Raw genomic sequence first — 27688 nt, 5'->3', positions numbered from 1 at the left:
GGATGCCGCAAAGTAGACAAAGGCCTGTGAAAGGAAAATCTGATATTCACCTGTTTGCAGAGACAAGAAAGTCTGTACGAAATTTCTTGTAGGTTCGTGCTGTGAAAAGGAAATCTCGGATGCACCCGCTGAGTCCAGCCCCTAAATCAACCGTTTCAGCTGCCACAAGCGGTTACCGATGGTCGTCAATGACAGACATCAGGATGAGGAAAGATGCGGCGACAACGAGGCTGCATCCATGTCAGAGTGTCATGACCTTCCGAGAGCAATGCATACTCTGCATATTATATTTTTCCCCATCGACAAAAGTCGCAACTATGCCTCTAGCATTTGATTGTCGTGTCATACGCGATTACTGTAAAAGAGAGACCACCCTCCATTTTTCTGACATGTACACGTGAAGCCTTCCTTTTAAATATGCTTTAGAATGTCGCCAATAGACTTAACTGCGCAGTACGAGTAAGTCTCGAACACCAATTCTTCCTCTGCAACTGCTATAAATAACGAGCCACAGTGGTTGTTTAGTATAGCTATAGCGTACTGTTTTTGATCACTGTATCGAGCCTAAGATTACCGACCCCAAACTACTGCATTACCACAGAGACGGAATGCAAAACAACCCACTTAGTGCACTTTGGGTGCAGGGTAAAGAACAACTGTTGGTGTATAAATCAAACTGGAGCCCCCTGCTACGGCGTCTTTCACTTTCCGGTGAAGACTTCAGCTGTCAAGCCCCGTTACTTTAGTTTCTTGTATAAATACCGGGCATCTATTTGTGAGCAACAGCAACAGTGATTCAGCCTATGCTAATGTCATAGCTTTAGAACACAGCAGCACTATATCGTTCGAATATCGGGGCGACTGTACGAAAATGGTAGATGCTATGCCTGCATCATACAGCGAGCAATGCTGTAGTGTTGCGCGTGAGAATAAATATTGCATTGTGAATAGTAATGTGGACACCACAAAAAACGAAGGCTGAAGTGTGTTCAAATTGTTGAGGAATGCACTGGTAACACTCCTCCTCCCCTTTCTTTCCCCCAGCCCGTCTTTTCCACGCTCAGGCGACATTTATTTTTCCAGAGGTCTTCTTTCACATGTCCTTGAGTAATGAAAGCTGAAAGCAGACGGCACTGTCTTTGGCAGCACTGACATCCAGCTGCAATTGTACAGTGTTTTCGCAGCGGTGGCACAGGACACAAAAAGCATATATTACCACTTAATGTGATAAAAAGCTACACATACCAGCTACCAAGGCCCTGACCCATTATCTCTAACAAGTGTCGAATACAGCAAATGTTCCTACGGTGACATCCTAGCTAACGTAACGATACTTTCGTGATTATTTGAGAGCGGTATACAGAAGCTTGTTTCGCCATAAACCTTGACATAGTATGTGATTTTTTTTTACCCGGACCATTAAAAAAAGAGTCTGCACAACGTAACTACATACACATCATGAGTGCCTTAAAGCGAACTTATCAAATAAAAAATATTAACTCAGTGTAACTGCACACCAACAATGTTTCATTACTCTGTACCTACCATCACTGCTCAATATGCTGGCATCTTTCCTCTGTTTCAGATCTTGGAAAGCTGCAATCATCCCGAGAATATGGCAATCAGAACAAAGGCACAACTACCATTATCCTCGCTCGCTCATTCATCATCATTCATAATGCATGATGCTCTACGGCAAGTCGGGTTCATATGTTCCATCCAATAAGGTATGCTGCAATCAAGGCATCAGAGTTCTCTGATGTAGTCAAGTTCTCTGATGTAGTCAAGTGTACTTTGAGAAGCGTTTGCTCCAGTTACATTCTTCAGTTGTTCAATCACTTCTCATCGCTTCAAGCCTCCATCTTTCACTTGCTCTTGCTTGTTTGAATACAGGATTCTTGTATGGGTTGAATACTTCCCTGGAAAGTTATTTCACTAATTCTAAAGCAGCCCTAAGCATCACTCTAACTTTATAATACCAAAAAGCCCCTACCCCCCCCCCCCCCAAAAAAAAAAAAGAGCAGTAGTATGTAGTCGGGATTCCTTTTTCTGTTCTTAGTTCTTTTTGGTAAGAGCATTATTGTAAACTGAACTGATTGTGCATGAACCACGCGCGCCCTGTGTTGCACACTAAAAAGCACGTCAGCTACTGAACAACTTCCTACGATCGCCCTTCACTTTTATTTACCGGTGCTCATTAGCATCATTTTCGCAAAAATAAAAAGAAAATTGAAGTGAAATATTATAGTAGCATTTCGCGACAGCTTCGCGGAGGGAAAATGATGTGAATGATACGACACAACTCCAAACATTTAATCCTCAAGCTACATCACTTTCGTTGCGCGCCGATGTCAAAAGAATACTTATACGCAATGCAAAGATGATGAAATCAACTACGAAGGAGGGTTCATTGTTTTTGATAAGACAAATTAAGACGGCAAAAGCGGCAGGCGTGCTCTTAGTGAAACATTGAAATTATGCGTTCGCACGTTTCGGTGTAGTCATCCCACAGTTCGACACGCATTGAGTAGCTGAGCGAACATCACACGTAATAAAATTCAATGTGCACAGTGACGACGGTACACTCGATTTCCTCGAGCAAAAAAGTTGTACTAATTCCTCGATTGCGTGCAGCACTGGGAACGAAGCTTGTCGTTTGGAACGTGACCAACAGAGTGGTCGGGATGACGTACTGGACCGTATTGTCGGGCTAGGATAAAACCGCTGAAAAATCAGAGGCATATAATTGACTACTACTTCTCGGTACTACTTCTCGGTCGGAAACTTGCCGTGGACTTGAAAGAAATCGCCGGAAACGAGAATGTGGCGCCATTTATTTCGTGTCCATTGTATACCCTTTCACGCTGAATGGGCGGAAAAACTACGTGAAAACTTCGCACACGCATCTTCGCAGACAAGCCGGGGGCACACGGCGGGCTGGAGGGTTGTTTGCGGCGTGTCGCGTTACCAGCCACAGCTGCCGGGCCCGACACTACCTCCCCTTCTCGGGGCGTCATCGCAGCTCTCAAAGGACTCGCGTCGAGTCCTTTTCACCGGAGAATCTTCTCGGCGCCTCTCACGCGCACCGGTGACTATGGGTCGTAAGCCGTGCGCGGCGTGGTTGTCAACGCTGGCCGTGCTCACGCGTGCTCTATCGTTGCTCTCAGTGCCAGTCTGGGCGCAGGACGTCGAGTCAGCCACGCGCAACTACGAGGACGATCTTAGCGACGTACTTAAGGTGGCGGCGGAAAAACTGCTCCCGCTCGTTATGGACATCGTGACGAGACCCGAGGTGTCAACCAGCTGCTCGACAAGCATGCTCAAGACCTTCGTGGCTCTTCGTCAACAGAAAGCTTGGGCCATAAGGAGTAGGTATACGACACAGCCGTTGAAAGAAACGGTGCGTAATGTCCTTCGATTATTTTCTGTTTCTTTGCGCCTGAAAGACACTTCTTGTGCACGTGCCCTTAATGGTATAGCGTACATATTACATGAAGGCACTCGTTGACGCAATCTGAAGAGATGCTCAGTGCAAATGGAAAAGAAACTAGCAACTATATAGTTTGCACGTTTAGAGCACAAGGTGTCTTGCTACCCCTCTAGCCAGCAGCTGAACACAGAAATGCGCCTCGTGCCACGAGCGTCGATATCGAGCACTCACATTATTCTTTTTCGACTATCTCTTCGTGCTCCCGTCACAATCTACCACCCTTTCTGTTTTCGTTACAAAAACACTTGACAGGACCCTTCTTTATTCCTCTTCAAGAGCTAACCTCCAAGAGCTCGTGGTAAAACAGCGGGTGTCCGCAAAAACCAATTCGCACCGTCGCTTATCACGTGCCGTTGCATATGAGCTGCGTCAAATGACAGAGACAGTCCGCGAAACCACCGGACCAAGTTTGCCCACCGCGCGAGCCGAATATAAGAAACGAAAGGCCCACACATGGACCAGGGGTGCTACATCCAGCTTTGCACGTTAGCTCTGGCGCTATAGTTTGGGTGTTTTTGAATGGATTGTTACCGGCTGCGATTCGGCTCTACTATTTCTACGCCGAGAGAAACCTAGCATAAGACAAGAAGGACACGTCGAGTCTCTAATATCAACCCGTTTCCCTGTTTCTAACGCTTCACTTTGCTAGCGTAAACTTGTCCCATATTACCCAAACATTTCGTCTTCGTCGCAAAGCGACTGTAACATTCGAAAACCGAGGCCAGTGTGGTGGTCCGGTGCATTTGCACAGGCCTTCTCAGTGAGTGTATAGGTGTATGCATGCAATAAAACTGTATTTTTTCGACATGTCAGCAGTGCAACCAACATACGATTAACTACACCTACATGACTCTTTTTTGTCCATCTGTTTCATAGATAAATAATAAACGGTGTGTGAATACCCGTCAGTGTTACTCAGAAAGAGTGATGATATTTTCATGAGCTGAACTGCGGGTTTTGCACATTTCTTCACAGCCGCTAAGCGTGCAGTTGCGTGCCGGACTGAACTGGTTGGTACACGACTAGAAAGAAATGAAATGACTCTTCAGATAAGACGAATACCATTGTATTACTTCATCCTGTTTCCAGAGCAGTGCCTGCCGTCACCTCGTCCCATTCGAAGAAACATTAGCGTTGATTTCAAGCTGTGATATGCATGCAGTTGAAGCGTCATCAAATCATAATGGGATATCAGAGGAACAGTACGTCGTGAATCCTGCTAGTGCATAGCAATAACCCATAGCCAACACTATACTCATTCAATTGACCTCGCCTGCTCTTGTAGTGAAGCAAGGAATGTTGTCGTGCTCACCGGTTCATAATTCAGCAAAAGTTTATACTTCTCAAAGAACACAGGACAAACACAGAAACACCTGCGTACGTCTTCGTTCCAGCTTCCGTCCTGTCTTTATTGTGTGGTTTACAATTTTGCTGCTTATGTGTGCACCTGTGGCGTTACCGTTGTGAGACCAGCATGGGAACCGTTCATTTATACGTTAGATTCTGTGACGTCTATGCTGTAAACTTCTATCGCACTACAAAACAGTTGCCTATGAATTCGTAAACGCCAGCAGAAAATTGTTGTTAACGTCAACACACTGCAGCTTATGAGGGCTTTTGAGGGTGTTTGCAGAGTACAGATACACAGCACATATGAATTCTGCTTATTCAGTTTGGCAGGGACCCACAATCACTCGGGAGAGAAATAAAACCACTTATACCAATGTCATTGACAAAGTTGTTGCTCCGTCTGCAGACTTTGTTCTGCGCTCGAATTCATTCATAATGTTCGGTCAGGAGTGAAATTGTGACAATGCAATCTCTTTCGAAGTTGAAAAGATTCAAAAGTCACGTGGGAACATAAATGCGGCCAAACCCACCTCGTTCTTGAATGGTGTGTCAACAAACACTGTAATACTATGCAAAACAAGCTTTCTGAGCGAAGATACAGAAACTATTCCAGGTTTTGGAGCACTAAGCTAGGTGTGTTCGAGCGTTTAAAATTCCCAAGTCGAGAAAATGGTCATGTGAGAGAGAAACCAACAACTATTATCAAATAGCAAACGCATCCTCATCTGTAAAAAAAAAACAAAATATAAGTTTGCTTAGAACCTGCCTGAAGAAAAGCAACGGGTAGACGGGTAGGAAAGCCGGAGAATGGGCGAGAGCGTAACAAATAAAGCATGAAAGCAACATGCATTCACAGCTAGGAAGATCCCAGACATCGACACCTTATTACATATGCGGACAATTCGGAAGCTTGTAAATGAATTACTCATGCTACCGGTATTTGGAAAGCCAACGATTATTTTCACAAAGAGCTGGCTATTGCAATATTGGAACCCCCCAAAGTCCTATGCTTAATGATACCTGCCTTCGGCCATGTTATGGCCTACACAACAGGGCCTACGGAATTCCGCAAGTCGAATCCACCAGTCAGGTTCTCCCTAAGGATGGTAGTGGGGATGACGTCACTACTGGTGGCTTAGTGAACTGGCGTTATACGGAGGGTCCAGTCATCAATATGTCAGTGATTCGACTTGAATAGCAGTACCAGTTACTCCATAGCATGTCGCTAGATGCACGTAGCACAATGTGGGTGCTCGCGCAGTAACTGATGCCCCTGCGCAATAGGCGCAACACTTCCTGAGGAGCTCGTTGTTGTGGTTGTTGATGCCGTTAGTGCTGGTGGTATAATCTGCGCAGCGTACGCAAACTCTTACTTGTGATGAAAAACATTTAATCTAATGTTCACTTGCGCGAAATGCTATATAAAGGCCTGCAAGGTATATGTCTTGTATTTGGCTTTGTAAAATTATTGCGAACTTTCAAAAATAACCATGAAAACTCAACATTGTCAATTTTCACTAAAAATAATAATAGAGCAACAAATACAAGTGCATTTGCAGCTCACTAGACGAAGGAAGAACTGTTTAATATGCAATATGAACATCACATATGTGCTGACACAAGAGTCACGAGATTTCGATTCCCGGCTGTGGCGGCTGCATTTCCGATGGAGGCGGAAATGTTGTAGGCCCGTGTGCTCAGATTTGGGCGTAAGTTAAAGAACCCCAGGTGGTCAAAATTTCTGGAGCCCTCCACTACGGCGTCTCTCATAATCATATGGTGGCTTTGGGACGTTAAACCCCACATATCAATAAAGATTCACGAGATGAATTGGCCTGGCGTCCACGTGCAGCTTATGTTTTCGCATCACGTATACAGTCCGTCAAGCACTAGCAAGGCAATCTTGTGAGCATCTGGTGATGAAATTTCATGCGTCGACGGTGGCGGTGCAAAACGCAACCGAGAGAGTGGAAGAATAATTTTATTTCATGTACACATGCTGACCATTTCCAATTAGCAAATTCAGGGCTTGCCTTGGGATGCACGTGCCCAGTTCCCGTGAAATATGCTATAATATTCGACGTGTTGTTTCGATACAGCTTTGAGGGTATTGTAGAAAGATTCAGGAAGCTGTTATGGCTTTGTGGGTGAATCAGAGCTAGTCAATGTGGCAAGTTTTGCAAAATGTTAGATTTTGGAGATGCCTAGAAAAGCACGCTAAACAACTAAGTGCCTAAAAATGACACTACAAGGAGCCCTGCTGTAAGCACGCGCCTTCTCATTAGAGAGCTTGGCTTGTCTCGTCTTTTTGAAATAAGCGTTGCTGAAGGGCGCGTTTGTCTTCATTTAGAGCAGCACGCCATTTTCGTGGTTCTTATAGCGCACATCACGTCATCATATCGTTTGGATGCAGCTATCTCAAAGACACTAGCCTCGATCCGGTTACTAGAAAAAATCCTTTTTTTTCAGTGTGATCATTTGTTCTCGAAAATTCCACCTGTGTTCGCTTCATGTGTTCTTCTGCTTACCGTTTATAGCCTGTTCACTCCAGAACCTGAAACATGAACAGCGGGTCAGTTTTTTTCCCTACATTTGTTGTTCTTTCCTTGTTAAGGATCAACTAAAACAAGAATGTACATAATACTGCAAGAATGTTGTGAAATATATGAGAAAAAGAATAAAAGACTAGAGCAGTTTGATTAAACAGTGAGGAAAGTAAGGCTGAGACAGAAAGTAGACAACTCGAAAGAAATGCTTGGTATGGTTTCCTTGCGTTCTCCATAAGGTATTGTTTTTTTTCGCTGTTAAGTTTCATTTTAAGAACTATACGGCCACTACCTTGCTTTATGAAAAATCCCTCTTCTATAAGCGTTTCTGATATTTTCAAACAAACTTATGATTAAATTATTATTTCACTTACTTTGACATTGTTTCAAGGGAAATAATTCACGATGTTCGGTCATCGTTTCTAAAATAACTTGGTGGTTTTGGTTCAACTTGACGCTGCTGTAATCCTCGTCAAGGATGGTGCCGCTGTCTCAAAAAAGTAACAATTTATATGTATTTATAGGCTCACACGGGGAGAGTCTGCGAAAATGATTACAACAAGCATACGAAAAAATACGAGACTCATTTTTCATTCTTCTGTGCACATGGTCTAAACATCATATTCTCATTGGGTCGTGATGGGGACGAAGAGAGAGGATTGTAGGTCCAACATCAATTTGTTTGTAGTACGTAACTTGTGGCTGTTAAACGGAACGTCTCTTACAGCGGTACACACTGGCACTGATAGTGTTGAATAGAACGTCGGCTGTCGATCAACTAACAAGCGGTGAAGCACGTCGGCATTTATACATGTGCCATCGAATATTTCATCCTCATCATTGATCGACACGCAAGCTCTCGAATAATCTAGAGTGTTGGTACCTTATGTGCAATCTTAACACAACAATCTACAATAATTGTGAACCTTCTCGAACAACAAGGTGCAGCTTATGCTGACCATTCTTGGCAGGTTTTGTAGGCGAAAACCGAATGAAACAAGAGTGAAAATAAGGAACCCGCATGACATTGCCCACTCTTTGAAAAATCATCGTCCCGATACCTAAAACAGAACACGGGGAAAAATACTCGCAACAAAGCAGGATTGATTGATTGATATACGGGAGTATAACGTACCAAAATCACTATAAAAGACGCCGTAGTGGAGGGCTCCGGAAATTCCAACCACCTAGGGTTCTTTAACGTGCAACCAAATTTGAGCACACGGGCCTACAGCATTTTCGCCTCTATCGAAAATGCCGCCACCGCAGCCGGCATAACAAAGCAATAAAGTACATTATTAGATACCTACGAACAATGAAGTACAATATTACACAAACAAAAACAAATGATGCAGTTCATAGTTTCCTTCACGCGCAAGAAATGGTTCGAGGCGCATGACATAAACAACTTGAAGTCGCGCACGCTGGCGTTGAGAGTTCGTGATGTCATCGGGGACAGCCTCGTAGTCAGGTGTACCGAGGCGCCTAACTCCGCTGTACGATCCAAAGTACCGTCGCAGAAATTTTTCACTGAGTCCCCATCGTCGTATCCACTCACAAGCATGGTCACCCGGCTAGTATTTCATGAAACTTAACGGAAGATTGTAGCGGTGGCTGTCAGTCGTCTGTTGATTTTTGATGCGGAAGGAAACGAGTTGTCGAGCTTTTTCAGTGCGCTGACTGTAGACAGTCACATCGATGTTTTCTTTGTCGCTGGCGTTGGCTAATGTAGCGTCGAGCATTGTGGCCGGCTTCCTTCTATACACCAGCTTGTACGGCGTCGTTTGCGTCGTTTCTTGGACGGCATTGCTATACGCGAAAGTCACGTGCGGAATATTGCATCCCGCGTCTTGTGTTTGACGTCGACATACAAGGCCAGCATATTAGTGATGGCCTTATTAGGACGCTCAGTGAGGCAATTGGTCTGTGAATGGTAGGCGGTGGTCTGGCGGTGACTTGTCTGGCTGTACCTACGTCGTAAAGATCCTATTTCTGTCAGTAATGAGAACTTCTGGAGCTCCGCGACGCAGTACAATGTTCTCGGCGAAGAACTTTGCTACCTCGGTGGCACTGCCTTGGCGCAGGGCCCTTGTCCTGGCGTAGCACGTAAGATCTTCAGTAGCTACAATGATCCATTTGTTCCTGGAATTCAACGTCGAGAATAGCCCCGGAAAGTCCATGGCGATTTGCTGGAACAGTCAGTGAGGTGGCTCGATAGGCTGGAGAAGTTCGGCTGGCCTTGTCAGCGGTGTCTTTCGTCACTGATAATCTCGGTAGGTCCTGACATAACGAGCGACATCGGCGGCTAGTCACGGCCAGTAGTACTCCTTCTGCATTCTTGCGAGTGTACGATAAACACCAAGGTGTCCAGCCGTCGGGCCGTCGTGTAGGGCTTGAATGACTTCTGGTCCCAATGCTAAAAGCAGCACGAGAAGGTGTTTGGCTCTAAGGGGCGAGAACTTCTTTAGTAGAATTCCGTTTTGCAGGAAGAACGACTCTAGTCCTCTCTTGAAACCTTCGAAACAGTCGCGCTGTTACCCTAGAGGTATTCCCCAAGGCTCCTGAGTTCCGGGTCAACTGCTGTAACACGGCGAAGTCGTCGGCAGTTATTGTTTCCAAGAAGCAGCCGTCATCCAGGTCGTCGGGGGCTGCTGTATCGAATGGGCCATGAGAGAAGTGGTCTGCGTCAGTGTATCTTCTTCCGGATTTGTAAACGATGGTCACGCGAAATTCTTGAAATCTGATGCTCCACCGTGCGAGGCAACCTGAAGGGTCTTTCAAGTTAGCTAGCCAACACAAGGTGTAGTGGGCGCTCACAACTCTGAAATGCCTGCCGTAGAGGGAGGTGTGAAACTTCGTTGTAGCCTAGATGATGGCGAGACGCTCCTTTTTCTTTTGTGGAGTAGTTGGCTTCCGCCTAAGATAACGACCGGCTCGCATAACTGATAACCCTTTTAAATCAATCAATCTTCTGCCCTAGGACAGTTCCGAGCCCTACGCTGCTTGCGTTGGTGTGGATTTCCGTGTCTGCGCATTCGTATCGGCGACGTCATTTTATCTCGTGAAATAATTTTTCCTGTGGCATTTCTCTCTTGAACTCCACGTCGCTCCTTGCAAGGTTAGAGAGTGGCTCCGTATTGGGGCCACCGTTTTTAATGAACCGCCTGTAATTGGTGCACAGGCCGAAAAACCAACGCATGGCCTTCTTGTCGGTGGGCGTCGGGAAGGCGGTGATGGAAGCTGTTTTCCGCGGGTCGGGGAGAACTCCGGACTTGCTGATGGCGTGGCCCAGCAACAAAATGTGCTCGTATGCGAAGCGGCACTTTTCTGGCTTCAGTGTGACTTCGGAGGTCTCGATTGCTTGCAGTACTGCTTCAAGCCGCCAGAGGTGTTCGTCGAAGTTTGAGAAAGACACGATGATTTCGAGGTACACAAGTCTGCCACTTATGTGCCCTCAGTACTGTATTTATAACGTATTGTAAGGCAGCGGGAGCCGAGCAAACACCGAAAGGCATCATCTTGAACTCAAGCAGATCTTCTGGTGTTGTACTGGCAGTCTTTTTGTGGTCTATCTTGTCGACTTCAGTTTGCCAGTAACTTGTCTTGATGTCCATCAACGAAAAGTACTTAGCGTTGTACATTCGATCCAGGGCGTCATCTATCCGGGGGAGGGGATACACGTCCTGTGGGACTTTGTATAGGCCACCATAGTTGACGCTGAAGCGCAAGGTTTTTTCTATCTTTCTTTTTCACTATCACCTCGTGAGACGTGCAGGGACTCTTCGACGGCTGTATTATGTCGTCCCTTGACATTTCGTCGATTTGTTTCTTCATGACTTTGCGTTCTCGATAAGGGCGCTGGTGAATTGGTCGGGTACATTCTTCAATTATGGTATGATGTTTTGCGACTGGAGTCTGTCTAAATCTTGGTGATGGCATGAAGCAGTCCTCGAATTGCATTAGCGGAGTATTGAGCTGCTCTTGCTTTTGCTTCGGAAGGCTTGGGTCATAGGTCCGGAAAACGTGTGGAGCTCACTCAGGCTCAATCATGAAATATGTTTACAGCTTTGGGCTGACTCACACTCAGACTAGCGAAAATGTTCTTGAGCCGAACTCCCCAAGACTTACACTCACGAACATTATCTTTAGCCGGGCTCACTCAGACTCAAACTTACCAAAAAATTACTCACCTGGACTCACTCAGACTCACGACTCAATCGAGTCGGAGTGAGTCCGAGTGAGTTAACTCATGAGTCTGTTAGCCAAGAATTAACTTCTTCAATCATGATGTCAAAGCTCTTGAACGCCAACATCTCACGTATCCAGTGCTCTTCGTGGTGTCGTTTGGCATAGCGTCTCCGAAAAAGAGTTTTCAAAGCTTCCAAACTAGTAAGGTTATTTTTTGGAAGAGATGGCATCATCAGATATAATGAAGAAATGCCCTAGAAAAGTTGGTGGGAGAAGATAAAGCACCCCCCACAAGGTAATTGACGCGTTTAAATTATAAATAATGAAATGGTGTATGAAGGACACTTCTTTGAAAAACATGTGAGTAGACGTAAGTATAAATGCGAATCCATGTAGGGCTAATGGTAGTGCTGCAGATCACTAGATAAAACTTTAAGCCAGCAAAAGAAAGTGAAACTCACTCAGACTCAATTAAGGAATATATTTTGTGTTGTGGACGCACTTGGACTCAAACTCAGCAAACTTTTTTTGAGCAGCGCTTACTCGGACTTGCACTCACGAAAATTTTCTTCAACCAAACTCACTCAAACTCAAACTCACAAAAATATTACTTACCCGGACTCACTAAGACTGAGACCCATGGCTTGATCTGAGTCTGAGTGAGTCCAAGTTAGTGACTCACGAGTGAGGTCGCCGACATATGGCTCGGGTTTACGTCGAGATCAAGTTGATAACGTCGATTCGTAGAGGCAGGTTCCGAAGTATTGGAGAGGGTGAAAGCATCGCTGGCACTAACGAATTCTTCCATGTAGGCGATCGTCGTACAAATGTCTAGGTACCGGTATTTATGGCTGAAGTTTGTCACAATTACCTTCGTTTTCCCATATCTAAGCTCGGCGATGCCTTTTGCAATGCAAATCTGGCGGCTAAAAAATGACGATGACAGCTTCAAAGTCTGTTGGTGCTCCGTTGCCGACAGAAACGATTACACTTAAGCAAGGCGGAACGGTGACGTTGTCTTCCACAACATTAAATGCGTGCTTGCTTGGCGTTGTGGGTTCGGCAGCATGTTTACTGAGATTAGAGCTATTGACTCAGGCCTCCGCTAGATGACAGCGCAGTGTTGACTTAGGAAGTCTATTGTAAGTATCCCATCTCTGGAACAATGTTGAAGGACTACAAATCTCGTAGAACATGTCTGATTATTGATGGTGACTTCCTGCGCAGGCTCCAGCCGGCATTCTTATATGACCTCCAGGGCTTCGGACTTCGGGATCTTCTCAAGCTTTCCTGGCTGTCTTCTTATTGATGCCGAACAGTCCAACAGATGACGGCTACACATGGGTTTGCTCTATTGCTTTCACTTGACCTCTACTGGCCTTCTTCCGGTAGCTAAGTTTTGATGTTAATGGTCTGTTCGGAATGCAGCATGTTCGCCAAGTGTCGTCGCAGCGTCGTCGTCGGCGGCGGAGGATCTTCAGTATTTCGCCGTACAGCAACCACACCTCCATTGGTTGCTGCCCTTAGTTTTCCTGATGTGAACTAGGCGAACGGCCCTGGTTTGTGCTAGTGTACTTCTGATTGTGCGACAACATGTAGCAACCGGGTGATGTTGAACGAGGAGGTGCCCGTGGTGTCGTTTGCGCTCTAGCCAGGTAGTCGGCTATGTCGCGTGGTTTTTCACTTAGCTCTGAAGCCGGCGCGTCGATAGCGAAACTACGCAGTCTCATCTGGCGGTACTGGCAGCAGCAGTAGGTGTGGCTGGCTTCACCGCTGTGGTAGCATAGATGGCGGTGGTCAGGGGTGTCACATGTGGCCCCTAAAACTTCGTAAAGTACCAACGTATGTCGTTAAAGGCACGCCTTTCTTCTATTTCTTTCTCCCCCGACCTCTCCGTGGCTGGCGCTGCGTCGGTATTGGCCAGATGTCGTGACGTGGGACCACTCGCAGCGTTCGTTAGTTTACAGTCACTCTCGACTATCTTGTTTTCTGTCGAAGCACGGGTGCACTAGTGTAGAGCACACCGAATTTGGGGATCCGCGCGTTTCCTACCATGAGCATTGTGTTGTGAAATAATTTTCTGGCAATATTGACGTCACTGTTCTTTGCCATCAATGGCTGATGCGCCTTCTGAAGGCACAATCAGTCTAGTCATGGCCAACAGCTCTTAATGATACCGCTAGTTAAGCGCAACGATTTGTGACAAAAGAGATGGTCACAGCAACCTTCTGGATAAAAAAATGGCCCTGTATCGGCATGTTATACTGCAAATGTCGTCGAAAGACAACAGTCTTGCATCTGGAGTGAGTAAACAAAACGTTTATTAAATGTTCCGCGCAAGAAAATTGGTGAATGGTATTCTGGAGGCACTGCGTTAAGTGCCTCGAGCGTTCAGCAGAGACGAACGAGCACATCGTCAAGTCACACGAAAGACATCAGTGCTATCTGCCAGTTATGTTGGAAAACGAAGCACGCGGCGTGCGCGCCCGTCTTGGAGAAAATAAGGTGCAGAACGCAAGGCGACGGCTAGGTGACAGAACTGTGTCATCTTAGCAAAGCATTGGAAACAGTCGCCTTTTCGTGCGAGCGTTGCATGGTAAGCGCAGCGCGATAAACTTTATGGTCCTTAGAATTACTTATGTATGCCTTTTTTTGTAAAAAGACACCCATACAAAATATTGGTGTGTTGTTACAGTACCTCAGATATGTGCAATAAATGATTTTTAATTTACGATCGCACAACTATGAACGCTGAATCTTGAGCAATATTGGTGGGTGCTACAGATGGAGTCGGCCGTTTGGGGTATCCTTTAGGGCCGCTTAGGGTACCAATAAGAGCAGACAAACAGACAAATGTCCAGACAGACAGACAGACAGACAGACAGACAGACAGACAGACAGACAGACAGACAAAGCTTTTTGCGTTGAAGGTTCCCAAGAAAGACTATCGTCTTTAAAAACTAACTGCTCGCGCTGCACAACCATTCACTGGCCATCCCGTATATATAGACACTGGATCTTGACCTCTAAGGTAGTGCCGATGGGAGATTCCTCCTGTGCCTTGTTGAACAATAGAAATTCGCAGCGTGCGCATTTGCTAAAAGTGGACTGCAGGTCTTTGTGCCCAGTCGGTGTCTTCTCCCTCATTGCGCAATAGCAGCCATTGACATGTTCTAGTATAAGAAACACCGGTTCATTGCTGCGTGCTTTGAGCTTCCCCAGGTTTCGCACCTGCGCAACACCGCGATGACCGCCAACATGAACGCTTCCGTCAAAGTCAACGTTAGCGCGTGCACAAGCTCACAATAAAGTAGACCGCCTCACGCTCAAGTGAACCATATCCCTGCTGATTCGCACCCACATGGTTCTCTTTATGAAAAGATGGTTAGTTTTTTTCGCGTGCATATATATTTCCGAAGAAATTTCTTTCTCTGGCTCTGTTACGTTGTGCAATCATCCAGGGGACTTGTGATGCGAGGGCAGCTATGCAAAGCGTGCATGATCTACCGAGTCATTGGGTGTGTGTCTCGTTTAAGAACCTCACGTTGTGGGGTCTCGAAATTGAGAGCGCCACGCTCTTGGAGTGAACGGACACAGCAGACGGGGTCAAAACCAACCAAACATAAACACTTTTATTTTTACTACTTTTGGACGACGACATCGTCAGCCTGATTATATACATCAATTGGGATCAACACGCTAAAACAACATGACACAATATTACCATACGCTCAACAACATACCATACACAAGACGGCAAACGCTTGGCTCACCATGCGGGGCCCTCGGCAGACGGCCCGCGGTGCCGTGCACCAGAGACACACCGCGAGAGAGAACCATTCGTGTCAAACGCCACGCGAAAAAGAGAGGCTCGATTCCTTCTCCTGGGCTGCCACCCAGGCTTGCCGCCACGAGTCACCACCGGCGCTGCCGATCTAACAACCATCACGATGATGGTGGTGATCACGAGCACAACGCCACCTACCGCTGAATAGTTGTGACACTAAAATACGGCTTCTGCGTGACACACATGGGCCACGTAGCGCAAACAACTTTACAGGGGGTATCTGCACCCCAGATGTTCGGGCCATTCGCGCTATGGTTTACAAGCAATTCCTCGTCAAGGATTATATGCGCGACTGGAGCTCTCACAAAAAAATCGCTTACGTCGGCACGCTAGTTCGCTCATTCCCGGGCTTGTTCTTTCAGCAATATAGTTCGTATGTCAAATGCGCCCACGAGACGCATTCGCGGAATATGGTGGGTGCATCTGACCACCGAACTAAAGAACCACAGTTTTTCGAAAATATAAAATATAAACGTGGTGCACCTTCTGGTCCGTTATTACCTGAAGGTCATAGATGTCTTACCAAACGATAAAATTGTTTGTCCACGATATCGCCGTCCCGCGTCATGCGTCAATGCGAGCTGGTGTTTCCACTTACAGTCACTGTGAGTGCTCTCTGCACAAGTTGCCCCCACATCTTACCCCCATTGAACTGAAGCACCCGTCACCATGCGCACAAGGCACACATGTGCATAGTATTCTTGTGCCACGCAGAGACCATCGTAGCTCCAGCACCTCGTCGGACCCGGCTGGTATGCGCCACGCGTAGCACTTCTCGCGCTGAGGAAGAAGACAGCTGACCGGCTACTTTGGTGCGCGAATGACTCGCGGCGTCAGTTGTGTTCTCTGGTTAACCCTAATAGAGCCAATTGTTTGGCGCGTCTGTGTGCTTGAGCATCGCTACAATATTCTATACCCTATACTGCATTACTGAGAGACAACGTTACACTCGTTTATATAAATTTAGAATGATTGATTGATTTATATGTGGGGTTTAACGTCCCCAAACCACCCTATGATTATGAGAGATGCCGTAGTGGAGGGCTCCGGAAATTTCGACCACCTGGGGTTTTTAACGTGCACCCAAATCTGAGCACACGGGCCTACAGCATTTTCGCCTCCAGTGGAAATGCAGCCGCCGCAGCCGGGATTTGATCTCGCGGCCTGCGGATCAGCAGCCGAGTACCTCAGCCCCTAGACCGCCGCGGCGGGGCAAAGTTTAGGATGAGTCAGGTGGCTGGCGCGAATACTCTCAGAGCGCTGCTAGAAAAGCAAGCGCTCCCCCTGCAAAAGGGCGTCTGCTACGCAGCAGCAATGCAGGTGGTGCAGGAGAGCAGACCAAGGAGAAAAGAGAGAGAAGGAGAGTGTCGCTACTTTACAATGTTCTAGGGGCTTTAGTGTCACAAACGAGCACTCATGAAAGCACGCGCCTCCAAATTCTAGCGATGGCGACAATACCAGGCGCCGTTCAGATGCGACAAAAACCAGCATAAAAGAACAAAATAAGCTTCAAAAGACTCCTCGGGCGTACCGTGTCTAGTCCTCGCAAGCGCCGCTATTCCAACCGACCTCCTCGCATCTGCCGCCGAGCGATCTCTCAAAAAATATCGCAGGAAAGGGCGTGGTGACGCAGAGTTGCATCACGTTATGAGAAAGGTCCCACCCTTTCCACAGCCTTAACTGTGCGCCACGCCGACGAAACGACTAGAACCTTCAAGAACCCAGGGTGAGTGCATATAAGCCAGCAGTGGAGGGAGCCGCAGCAGGAGATGAAGATAGCTTGCCGCCGTCAGGCGAAGTACTTTTGTCTTCAGTGACAAACCTGAAGGTGAAAGGTGTTTTTCTGCCAGCGTGTGAAGGCTTGTGTTACAAAAAGGAGATGATGGGAGTTTGCCGCCGTCTGGCGAAGTGCTTATGTATTCAGTGATAAAGCAGGAGATGAAGAGTGTTTTTGCGCCAGTGTGCGAAGGCTTGTGCTACAAGCAGAGTGTCTTTACCGCCAGTAGGCAATGACGTGTTGTGCAGTGGCAGCGCGGGAGCGGCCGACGAGTTACCGGTGAAGAAGTGTTGTTATTGAAGTGTGCCGATGAAGGCGGAAATGTTGTAGGCCCATGTTCTCAGATTTGCGTGCACGTTAAGAAACCCCAGATGGTCGAAATTTCCGGAGCCCTCCACTATGGCGTCTCTCATAATCTTATGGTGGTTTTGGGATGTTAAACCCCACATATCAATCATAATTGAAGTGCGAAAGTTTGATGTCGCGAGAGTTTCCTGGAGGAGAAACCTCAAGCAGGGCGACAACCAGCGCTGGACTTTGAGTCATTGTTGCCTTGAAGAGAAGCATTCAAAATTTGTTCGAATAACTTTGAGCTGAATTCATTTGACGGACATTTTCGTCTCTAAACGCCTTAGTTGGTTAATGCATGGAATTTCATTGTAGCACGTGTTGTTGTCTGCGTGCGTTGTTTTGAGTGTATCTGGTTGTATTGTGTAGCCCGTTGTTTTATCGGTGACGTATTGTACTATATTATTGCCGAGTGCGCATGTTTGTGGGCTGTTTTGCCTTGTCGTTTTTGATAATATATTTTTGTTTGTTATAAACTCTCGGCTCTGACTCGTTCTTTGTACCACAGCCGGTGAATGCTGGCATGCCAAAGAGGATCAAATCTAAATTGCCCATTCTTTGGTAGTGTAGTTCAAGGTCTGATAAATCGGCTCTAGGAATTAGCTCAGTGATTTCATCTCTAATAACAAGCCATTAACGGGACCAGTGGCAAGTGGCACGCTATTCGTCAGTCTGCCTTGAAGCGTACATTGAGCGGCAGGGGGATGGTATGGATTCGGTGGCAGTGGGGTCTGGCCGCAGAATTGTGTTGGTGCAGCACTCTGACGTGGCCTTGGACGATCGTAGAGGTGAAGTAGCTTTTGGCTCAGGCAATAGTGCTTCGGGAACTCCGGAGACTGTCGAAGTTCTTCGCGAAGTACCTCGCGAAGTTCTTCGAATCGACTTGAGGCTGCGGCAAAGGTGGCTGCGCCGCTCCCCTAGCACAATCTCTAGAATGGTCTTGCGCAGGCTGCCTGTGCCGGGGGCATTGGCTTCGGAGTAGTTGGCTGTTCAAGAGTGGCGGCTAAACTGCCTTGCGCGCATCTGAAGTGCCTTCTTAATTGTCGTAGCTTTGGTGAGAAAATCACCTACAGTCTTTGGCGGGTTGCACACAAGTCCCGTGAACAACTCTTCCTTCACACCTCGCATGAGGAACCGGAGCTTCTTGTTCTCATCTATGGCGAAGTCGGTGTGGTGGCACAGCCAGGTCATCTCTTCGAAGATGGTAACGTTGTCGCCAGGGAGTTGCACGCGTGTCTCCAAGATAGTAGCGGCACGTTTCTTGGTGCTCGGGAACGTCACCCGAAATCTCAAGATCCCAGGTTCGTAGCGCAGATCCTCGGTTCTCAAACCACGCCTTTGCAGCGTCTTCTAGATACAGGCGACGCGGCGCAGTTTTTATTCGAGGTCCTAGCTGTTTAAGGCTGTGACACGGTAGTATGTCTCGATCCATGTTTCCAGGTCTTCCAGCATTCCGCGGGAAATAGGTGGTTCCTTTAGATTGAAGGAGCACAATCAGTGTTGATGGCATGGGGGCTGTCATTATCACTGTGGTGTAGGTCAGGGTCTTAGTACTCCGGGTCGGTTAAAAAAGAAGCCAGTACTCCGGCGGGAGTCCTTGCTGCCAGTAGCTGGCTCATTGCTCAGTGTTGGCGTTAATGTCGCCTTGACGGCGCGGGGCTCGGCTCAAAGATGGAAGGGGGGAGGGTGTTCGGTACATGGGCCGGGAAGCACCTCCAGCAGATATCACGGGATCGTGACGAAGACGAAGAGAGGAGACTTTAGGTCCAACATCGGTTCATTTGACACCTGGATAAATGGGTAATTGCCTTAATTTTCAGTCAATTGCCATATTTCGGAGAGGGGAGTGTCGTGTTCTGTGGCGCGAATCCGTCAATCTGCTATCAGAGCTTATGTTTAATTCGGCGCATTACCGGGTCAATGAGGTATCGCTAACTCATGATAGGTTGTTTAATGGGTACATTTCATAGTTTATTTATTAGCTTATGTGCTGTTTACCACCATGACATTTCAGAGCTGAACTAGCTCACAGAGTGAGTAGATAGCCGTTTCTTTGACTGCCGACTGCCTTTTCTGGCGCACGGCCGGCGTGTCCTCGCTTTGCTGACGGTGAATGCGACACGTTTAAAAACGAGAGGCTGTGTTAGATGGCTGCCGAAGCAGTATTATCAAGGCTTCTGTCTCACTGCAGTGGTTTTTCACGATTGGGCAACGTGAGTTTTCGAACTGTACTGCTATCGTGCTCGTAAATAGTTGTGTCACCATTTCATCTGCCAAGTTCTCGGTGTATATTGCAAGTACATAATTTGACTAATAAAACAACGTTTCTTCAGTAATCTTTCTTGTTGGTCTTTGTTTTCTTTGCGTGCGCAATTAGCGATCCTTAAGGTGCAATAAAATTGCCTATTTATAACGGCACGTAAAAGGTCATCACTTGACAAATATTTCTATTTTGCGCAATGTAGGGCAACTACACGACATCGCGTTACCGCTTATGATTGTGACGTCACATCTTATTTTTTTTTAGTGTTAGTTGTCCCCTTCATACGTAGATGGCGAAGGTGGCAACGAGCTGCCAGCTACTGGATACATGGGCTTTTATGAAAGTTACGCTACATTTAATTTTGCGCAAGCTGTACAAAAATCTTTAGTGTTCATGTCTTACGCGCAATCTTAACAGAACGGTCTACAATAATCGCGAATCTTCTGAAACAATCAGCGGTAGTTTGCGCCGAGCATTCCTGACAGACTTTGTGTGCGAAAACCGAATGAAACAAGAATGAAAATACTGAAAATACTGAAATGTAGTGAAAGCCAATTAACAACAAATAGTTATTGTCAACTTGCTGGCGGACATGCCAGTACATTTATGTTTAAAACGTGAGCTGATATCTCCTCTGATTCACTTAAGACTTAAGCTAACGCACTGTGTGCCGCACGTATCTTTTACTCATAATGCATGCGCATTGTAACCGCTTAGCGCCCATAATCAAAGGGGGTCCTGTGGGAAAGAAACCACTACCTCCTCAAGAACCTTACGACCTGCTCACCGGCACCATCCCTAAGCAGGCGTGCGGGTCCGAAAATTGGCACGTAAAAACCGGAGATTCCACCAGGTGCCGCCACGACTTACCCTTACAGCAGACGATGTGCTGCCGTAGTGGTGCAGTCGTGTGAGCACGTTTCAGAAATTTTTTTATCTTATATACAACGTGTTGATCGAGCAACCCACAGATTCAACGAATCGAAGGAGCATTCTAGCTGTGACAAAAGCACCATGGTGGTTGGTTCCGGATTTTCATCACAGGAACTCAATCTGCGTGAGCGCTTTTGTGTCCCCGTCTAAGCGCAGGCGAACGCGAGTGATATGCGACACAGCCCCCGTTAGTTTTGCGCAGTGCGCCCCACCTAATCACTGTCTAGAAGGTGCTGAAATAATTCGTACGTGGGAAAGACTGCAATATTATAACAAGTTGCTATCTGAAATCATTGTTTCGGCGACGCAAATAAAGACGCATATGGTATTAACAACGCATGCCATGACCTGTGTAAGTTTTCATGTCCTGCAGCATATCGTCCTTCAATAATACTGTCCACAAATAACAATAGAAGGGAGTAGTTGTGTGAACATCTGTCAAACGTCTAACAATCGACGGAAGCGGGCGATAAAATCGGCGGATTACCGCTATGTCGTTACCTACAGCAGTTTGTTGTAGTTATTGCCACTGTTCGAGCGCCGCTGGTGTTTACGTGTGTGTCTCACCGGCGATGTCATTAAGCTTTTATCACTGGAGCAGAAAAAAAAACAACAGCTTTTGTCTAGCTTCGTTTCCGTAAAGGGAATAATGTTCTTTAGAAACGCGAGTAACAATCTAAACTATGCGTTCAAACTGGCTACATCACTTTGAGCTGTCCCTGTTCTATTCCACGAGCTTTTAGCATTGGCGCTCTGTAATCTAAACCCCGTATTTACAAACGCTCCTCGACTCGACTTTCACCCTTCACTTGACAGAATCGAACACTGTGCCGCCACTCGGCTGAAAATGGTGCTGCGCTACTGAAGAATCGCAGCAGATTATCGCTGATGTGCAGTGACTTGTCGTGACTAGAGACGGGGCTCCCATCAGCTTTCTCAAGTGAAGGTGGAGCGTTGAGTGAAGGGACGTTCTAGAATACGGGGGTAAGTGACGGGAAACTCGTGAAACGATATCCCAGTTGACCGCTGGCCACTCGAGTTGTAGAAAGGAACGCAGCAGTACACCATTATGTGAATGGTGCTGTACATGTCGTAGCCTAGCGCTCCCGAGTTCTGAACAATTATCCTAACAAGCGCTAATCTTCAAATTACACAAAAAAGAGTCAACGCACGCATGCACCAGGCAGCATAGTGTTTTGGCGGCTGCAGTGATGAGGGTTAGTTGTGGCGCCATGGCGTGCTGCGGCACCTTTGAGACCTAAAAAAATTAACAAGCAAAACCAAACGTGGCGACAGGGGGAGTAGTGGCGTGAGCAGGTCGTAAGTTTATAGAGGAGGTCATGGAAAGAACATTCACATCAACAACATACGTAGCCCTCGAAATGTCTTTAAACCGTACTGGTTTGCAAAGGTGACATCATTGTCTTCGAGTTCTCATGTGTGAAAGGGGCTTCAAGACAAATCTTGTAACAGTAAAAAACGCGTTACGATAATTACTTTAGAATCTAGATGTGCGGTTTACCGAAAGCTTGCGGATTGCGTACAGTTTTCCTGGATTCAAACGAGACATCATATTTTTTTTTAGTATATTGAACTACTGGTATGTGCAGTCACTCGCAATAACAACGTCATGTCGCGAAAAATCAGGTTTCTCAAGAGGATGTCAATTATGATCTATGCGTTAGAGTCTGAATTCCGCCGAGATGACCCGAACTGAAGATGGCGGAAGCGAAAGTGCTTACGTTACTTAACACTAAATTGTCCTATTTAAATCCGTGAGTGCTGTACTTTTGTTGCTGCCTAAACACGGTGTTGTTTCAATCTCGGCAGGCACACGGTCCTGTAGCATTTCAATTGGGGCGAAGTAGCAGAAGCCCGAGTAACATTTTGGTGTACGCTACGAAATCCCAGGTGGTTAAAATTATACGGAAACCATCTGACAATCATATCGGAGTTTTCGCACGTGAACGCTCAGCAGTTATTATTTAGAGACTGCCTTTCTCGAAGAGCTTTAGCACTAAACGATACATGGGTTGCACCTGACACCACTACCAGCTAGCAAAGTGAGCGACCCCCACGTTTGTCCACATTGAGTTAGGCCGCGTGTGCCGCTTAGCGCCGCATCGGAGCTTGTCGGCGTCAATCAAGCGATATGACAAAAAAAAGTGCACGCGCTTTGCCCATCGTACTTCGAAGAGGTTGTGGGAGTGACTCATGTACGTTACCGAGCAAATATTGAAATGTGCGATGGCATCCATCCGTACAAACTGCGAAGTGATGAGGATGCTACACCGAACCTCGATCTACTGCCTTCCGTTACACACACAGTGACATCGTGAACTATTTGGTGCTTTCAACAGGTGATCTAACGTTGCAACAATGAAAGTCTGCAAGTCCCTGAACGGCTACAGCTGCCTCACCAGCGGATAAGTGTAGAGGCCAGCAGCAAACTAGCTTCTATCACAGCTTGTCGTTGTTCTAAGCGAGGTTCATTACGACGCTCTTTCTCGTTACGGTCGAAGTAAAACTTCGTCACTCTCAAGACGCGTGGTCTTAGACAGTATCTACTACTGATGGTTCATTAAGGTCTTGTTCTGCGTCTAAGGCAGTTCGAGTGATGTTTTAGACTGCGTGGATGGCGGGCCAGCTGCAACTGCATCCCGCCTGTTCGTACGTCGCTCTTCAGAGTGGTGAAAACGCACACGTGCTGCGGCAGTAGTCCCGTCATAATGGCTGTAACCCAGCGGTCTCGGTGCCCAGTCACGGTTCGCATCGCTAAATAAATTCGCAGGTTTTTCTGTGAAAGAAGGCACGTTCACATACGTTGCGCCGTCAAACGTATCTAACAATATGAGACGCGGTTAATCTAGAAGACGAAGTCATCTGTACATCGCTGAGAATCTAGGTAGCATTCTGGAGAAGCGAAGCAATCACGCTACTAAGCTGGGTAAACCTGGACGTAACTCGAAAAAGCTGTGACGGCTGCAGACAGGGATGTATTTATTAGGATATTCTTGGTTATTACACACTAGCCAAGCGATACGGCGCTTTTCGGATGTATCATTGTTCGCGCGCACTCATGTAAAAATAGCAACAAAACTAAATATTCTAACGCGTGCGCATGGCCTTTCAGGGCCTTGCCTTTATAAGCAGAAGTTCATCTTCTTGTTGAGCATTCAAATATGGTACAAATAGTCATGGTGAAGCTAGTAGTGTGACCGAAGACCTGATCTCGCCACTGCAAAACTCCCGACTACGCTTCCAGACAGCTGCATATGTTGACAAACGTGGAGGTTCTCGGCGCTGTTGTTCCAGGATGTGACGTACGCGCAACTCATGTATACATATCTTTCAGTGTTGAAATGTCTTTGTGAAGCAACTTTTATTTATACGAAGATACAAAGGAGTAGGATATGAAGAGTCGTATGACCTGTCCATACGGCGTGGCTGAAAACGTGCCGTCCCGTGCAGTGGCCATGTCCAATGCTATGTACGCACCCAACGCCCTGGAAGGCACTTACGTGGCAATGGGAGGCTATGAGCAGTGCCTTCGCACTCGGGTGCGTTCACCTGACGGTGAGCTCTACTTCAAGGGCCAGTACTGCTCCGTGGTGTTTGCCCTGCCTAGTGGCTACTACAGGCGCTTCATCGAGTCCTTCAACGAGATCGATGAACTACAGGTATGAATCGTGAATGCGTGCAGTGAACAAGAAAACTATTTGAAAGCTGGAGCAGATTCCTTTGAGCGCAATGGCACCAGAGAGGCCCTTTCTTGAGACGAGCATATACAAGAGAAAGAAGTGTATACCTAACGTTTCGTTTTTCTGTGTTTTGACACAATATTATTGAGATCTAACAGACAATAATGCCAAGGAATGTATAGGGGAAGTTGTTAGAACCTTTGTAATGTAAATAAGAAAGAAAAGTGGGTGAAAAAATAAACTGCCGTGAGCAGGAAACGAACCTACGACCTTCGAATAACGCTTTCGATGCTCTAACCACTGAGCTATCACGGCGGCGATCCGCCCATTCCCTTTTTTGGGTTTATATGTGAATTTAAACGTGAGAGTGTCAGTCAGCGCCCCCTGTAGCCAGGCGGCGAGTGTGGAACACCCTTTTATGAGCCTGTTTGGCGTCACGTAGCACGTGAACTTAATACAAGCGGGCAGATGACCAACACTCCCTCGTATACAACCTAATGACACCAAGTCTGCCAGTACGAGACCCTCGCTAATGAATAAGGGAAAGAAGTGTATACCTAAGGGCTCGTTCTTCTGTGTTTTGACACAATATTAATGAGATCTAACAGACAATAATGCGAAGGAATGTATAGGGGAAGTTATTAGAACCAAAGTAATGTAAGTAAAAAAAAGTGGGTGAATATATATATATATATATATATATATAGAGAGAGAGAGAATGTTTTTGAAGCAATATACTTTTTTCTTTAAAAACTGGAATACTGAGGCGCTTGCGTCTTCGCAGCCAATGTCAGGTTCAGGAGGAAATATTTTGCCACTAGTTACATTACTCCAAAATGGCTAATTAGCAAAAGAAATTAATAAACATGTCATTTTGAGTTTCACGGTGGCTGTTTATTTGGCGAAGTTGTTCTACGTTACATTACATGGGGAGCCAATTTTTTTAATCAATATTCTGGCGCGTAGTTTGAGCTATTCATTGTGAAATTTTCAGACCACGAGACCGAAGATACCTAAACTAAACGTACCAGGAGTGCCGGGAGGGTGGTCTGTGTACTGCGTCAGGCCAGAACTTACTTTTACGTAATTCGAATAAAGGCACACGGCGTCAGGAGCGATGCACATTTCACGTAACAATATTTATAAAATTACTTTGTTTATTTATTTGCGATTTCAGGTGAACAAGTGCTCGATTGTTGTCGTTCTTTCTCATTACAGCTGCACAAAAGACGGAATTTAAAAATCCTCTATTTTTCATTATTAGGTACTATTTTTTCAATTACAGTTATCCCAGTTTTACAGTTATCAAATATTAGAACTAATTTATTACTCAACTAGAAACCAAGCTTTTTGCGCATTAGACTTTCAGGTCTCTCCTCTAACTACTCCAAGTCCAAATCATTCATAGGTGATTTACTTGCGCAAATTCACAGAGAGGTTTCTGGTGGTCTACTGAATGGAAAAAAGCTCCATGTCTGAGTTATGGTTCTACAACAGAGCCCCCATATGTGCGAATTAAACTCACGCTATGAGTGAGTTAAATATAGTTTTTATTTTGATAAATGTTCTGCTCATAACCCCATATAAAAGGAAAATTTGCATCATTAAGCTTAACTAGCTGAGTATTTGCAGTGATTCATAAAGCCACCTACGCGAGAACTTTTTGTAAAAATGCAAGACACTCGATAGGCCAGCAAACAAGGCAATGATGACAGCCTCTGAGTGACCTTGCGCAGCTCTTGCGAATGGGTTGCTCTAAAAGTTTGGGACTCATCTTCTGGACAGTCAAGTACTTGCAGCCGTCGGTTTCACTCCGATAATTGGACCTGACATGCTGAATGCGCAGGGTCGCCTCAACCCCCTGACGGCCTCATCACCGCATCGAAAGGGCGTACACACCCTAGGAGGACTCTGTGCACCCTCGATGTGCACGAGGCAGGACCTCACCTTTGTGGTTCGCTCACGTGAGAATATGCGCCCCTGTAGGGGTGCTGTTGCGTATATGAATAGACTAAGTAACCAATGCTACAGCTATGCATAATGTACTGACACTTTCACTGGGCATAAGCTGAAGACCAATTTCGCCAAAGGGGGCTATATATGTAACAATAAATAACTAATGCATATTACGCGAGGGGAAAGCAGGCAGCAGGCAATGAAGCAGGTGTGTTAGTTTGACCCAGATGTTCCTTGAAAGAACGCTGTTCTAGTTCTTGTCCAAAGCGCGTCTCGCATTCTGTCCTTTATTGAACTGTGTTAGAGCATAAAATTTTTAGACTGCTACATGCTTGCAGCAACCGCCTGCGACATCGCATGTTCTTTGCTCATGCACGTTCCGTTTATTCGTATATTCGTGTTAATGATAAGCTTTCAGCACTTACGCCCGATACATCAACGTTTACCTGTGTTCCTCCGATACCAGTTTGGCATTTCTTGGTGTGTCTGCCTATTAGACGTGTCAGAATCACTATGTATATTTACAAGTATTCATTCAACACCGTGATCATACATGTTTCAGTGATAAACGAGTACGGAGGTAACGCCACAGTGACTTCCTGCAGTACTGACGACACCAAGGTGGTGAACTCAGTTCAAGCGTTTTCCATGTAAGTGATGTGGATATGTTCGCGATGTGACGCATGCGATTGATCAACTCAGCTCTAAATGGGACATACTAAGACGGCTCCTGTGCACGTGTCGCAGAGCAGTGCTCTGTCTTTTAGGTGTTCTGGTTGGTGTGGGCACCACGCTGGAATGGCTTCATCAAGCCGACCTTCATGCTTTTAGGATAAAACGAGGAGGTAAATGTGTTTTTTCTTTCCATTTGGCTAACTTATATACACCCTCAAAATAACAGAAGGCATCTGTATGGTACAAACGACGTTTTTATGTTCTTAAGTGTTAATTGATTAGTAACGACTAAAAAAGTAAATAAGACTAATATTGGTTGGCGTTTTGCTTTAGGTGAGCACCCCAATATTTAATTTGTCGAACATGTTATGCCCAGTGGTTTCAACACTCACTTGATTTTTCTAACTCGGCTCACAATCTTTTATGCTAGGCGATAAATGGAGATCAAGGCAGCTCCGCCCTGTGGGGATGCTGAACCAAAAAAAAAAAAAGTGCGGAGCTCTTTGTTTTTTTCTTTTCAGTTTTGTCTTTCTTTCATTCTCGCCTTCTTTCTTGCTCTCTTTTCCAGTTTATTTTGTGTTTTTTCTCTTTAGTTTGATTATTTCTACTTTCGT

At 46.1% G+C, this 27688-nt stretch overlaps 1 protein-coding gene across 2 annotated transcripts in view; it reads left to right on the top strand.

Annotated features, from left to right (window-relative positions):
- The first annotated feature begins 2932 nt into the window (after nucleotides 1-2932).
- The window catches only part of LOC119162279 (nose resistant to fluoxetine protein 6), a 193860-nt gene continuing 169104 nt past the window's right edge, over nucleotides 2933-27688 (top strand). The window contains exons 1-5 of one of the 2 annotated variants that reach the window (XM_075878889.1): nucleotides 2933-3368; nucleotides 24214-24422; nucleotides 26290-26407; nucleotides 26962-27049; nucleotides 27147-27244. In XM_075878889.1, coding sequence (XP_075735004.1) covers nucleotides 3095-3368; nucleotides 24214-24422; nucleotides 26290-26407; nucleotides 26962-27049; nucleotides 27147-27244 — 787 coding nt within the window. In that variant the 5' untranslated portion in view covers nucleotides 2933-3094. The remainder of the gene's footprint in view (nucleotides 3369-24213; nucleotides 24423-26289; nucleotides 26408-26961; nucleotides 27050-27146; nucleotides 27245-27688) is intronic. The other variant, XM_075878888.1, reaches the window with a different exon arrangement.

Source organism: Rhipicephalus microplus, chromosome X (assembly GCF_043290135.1).
Source record: "Rhipicephalus microplus isolate Deutch F79 chromosome X, USDA_Rmic, whole genome shotgun sequence".
Classification (NCBI taxonomy): Eukaryota; Metazoa; Arthropoda; class Arachnida; order Ixodida; family Ixodidae; genus Rhipicephalus; species Rhipicephalus microplus.
This window is presented reverse-complemented; position numbering and strand designations above follow the sequence as displayed.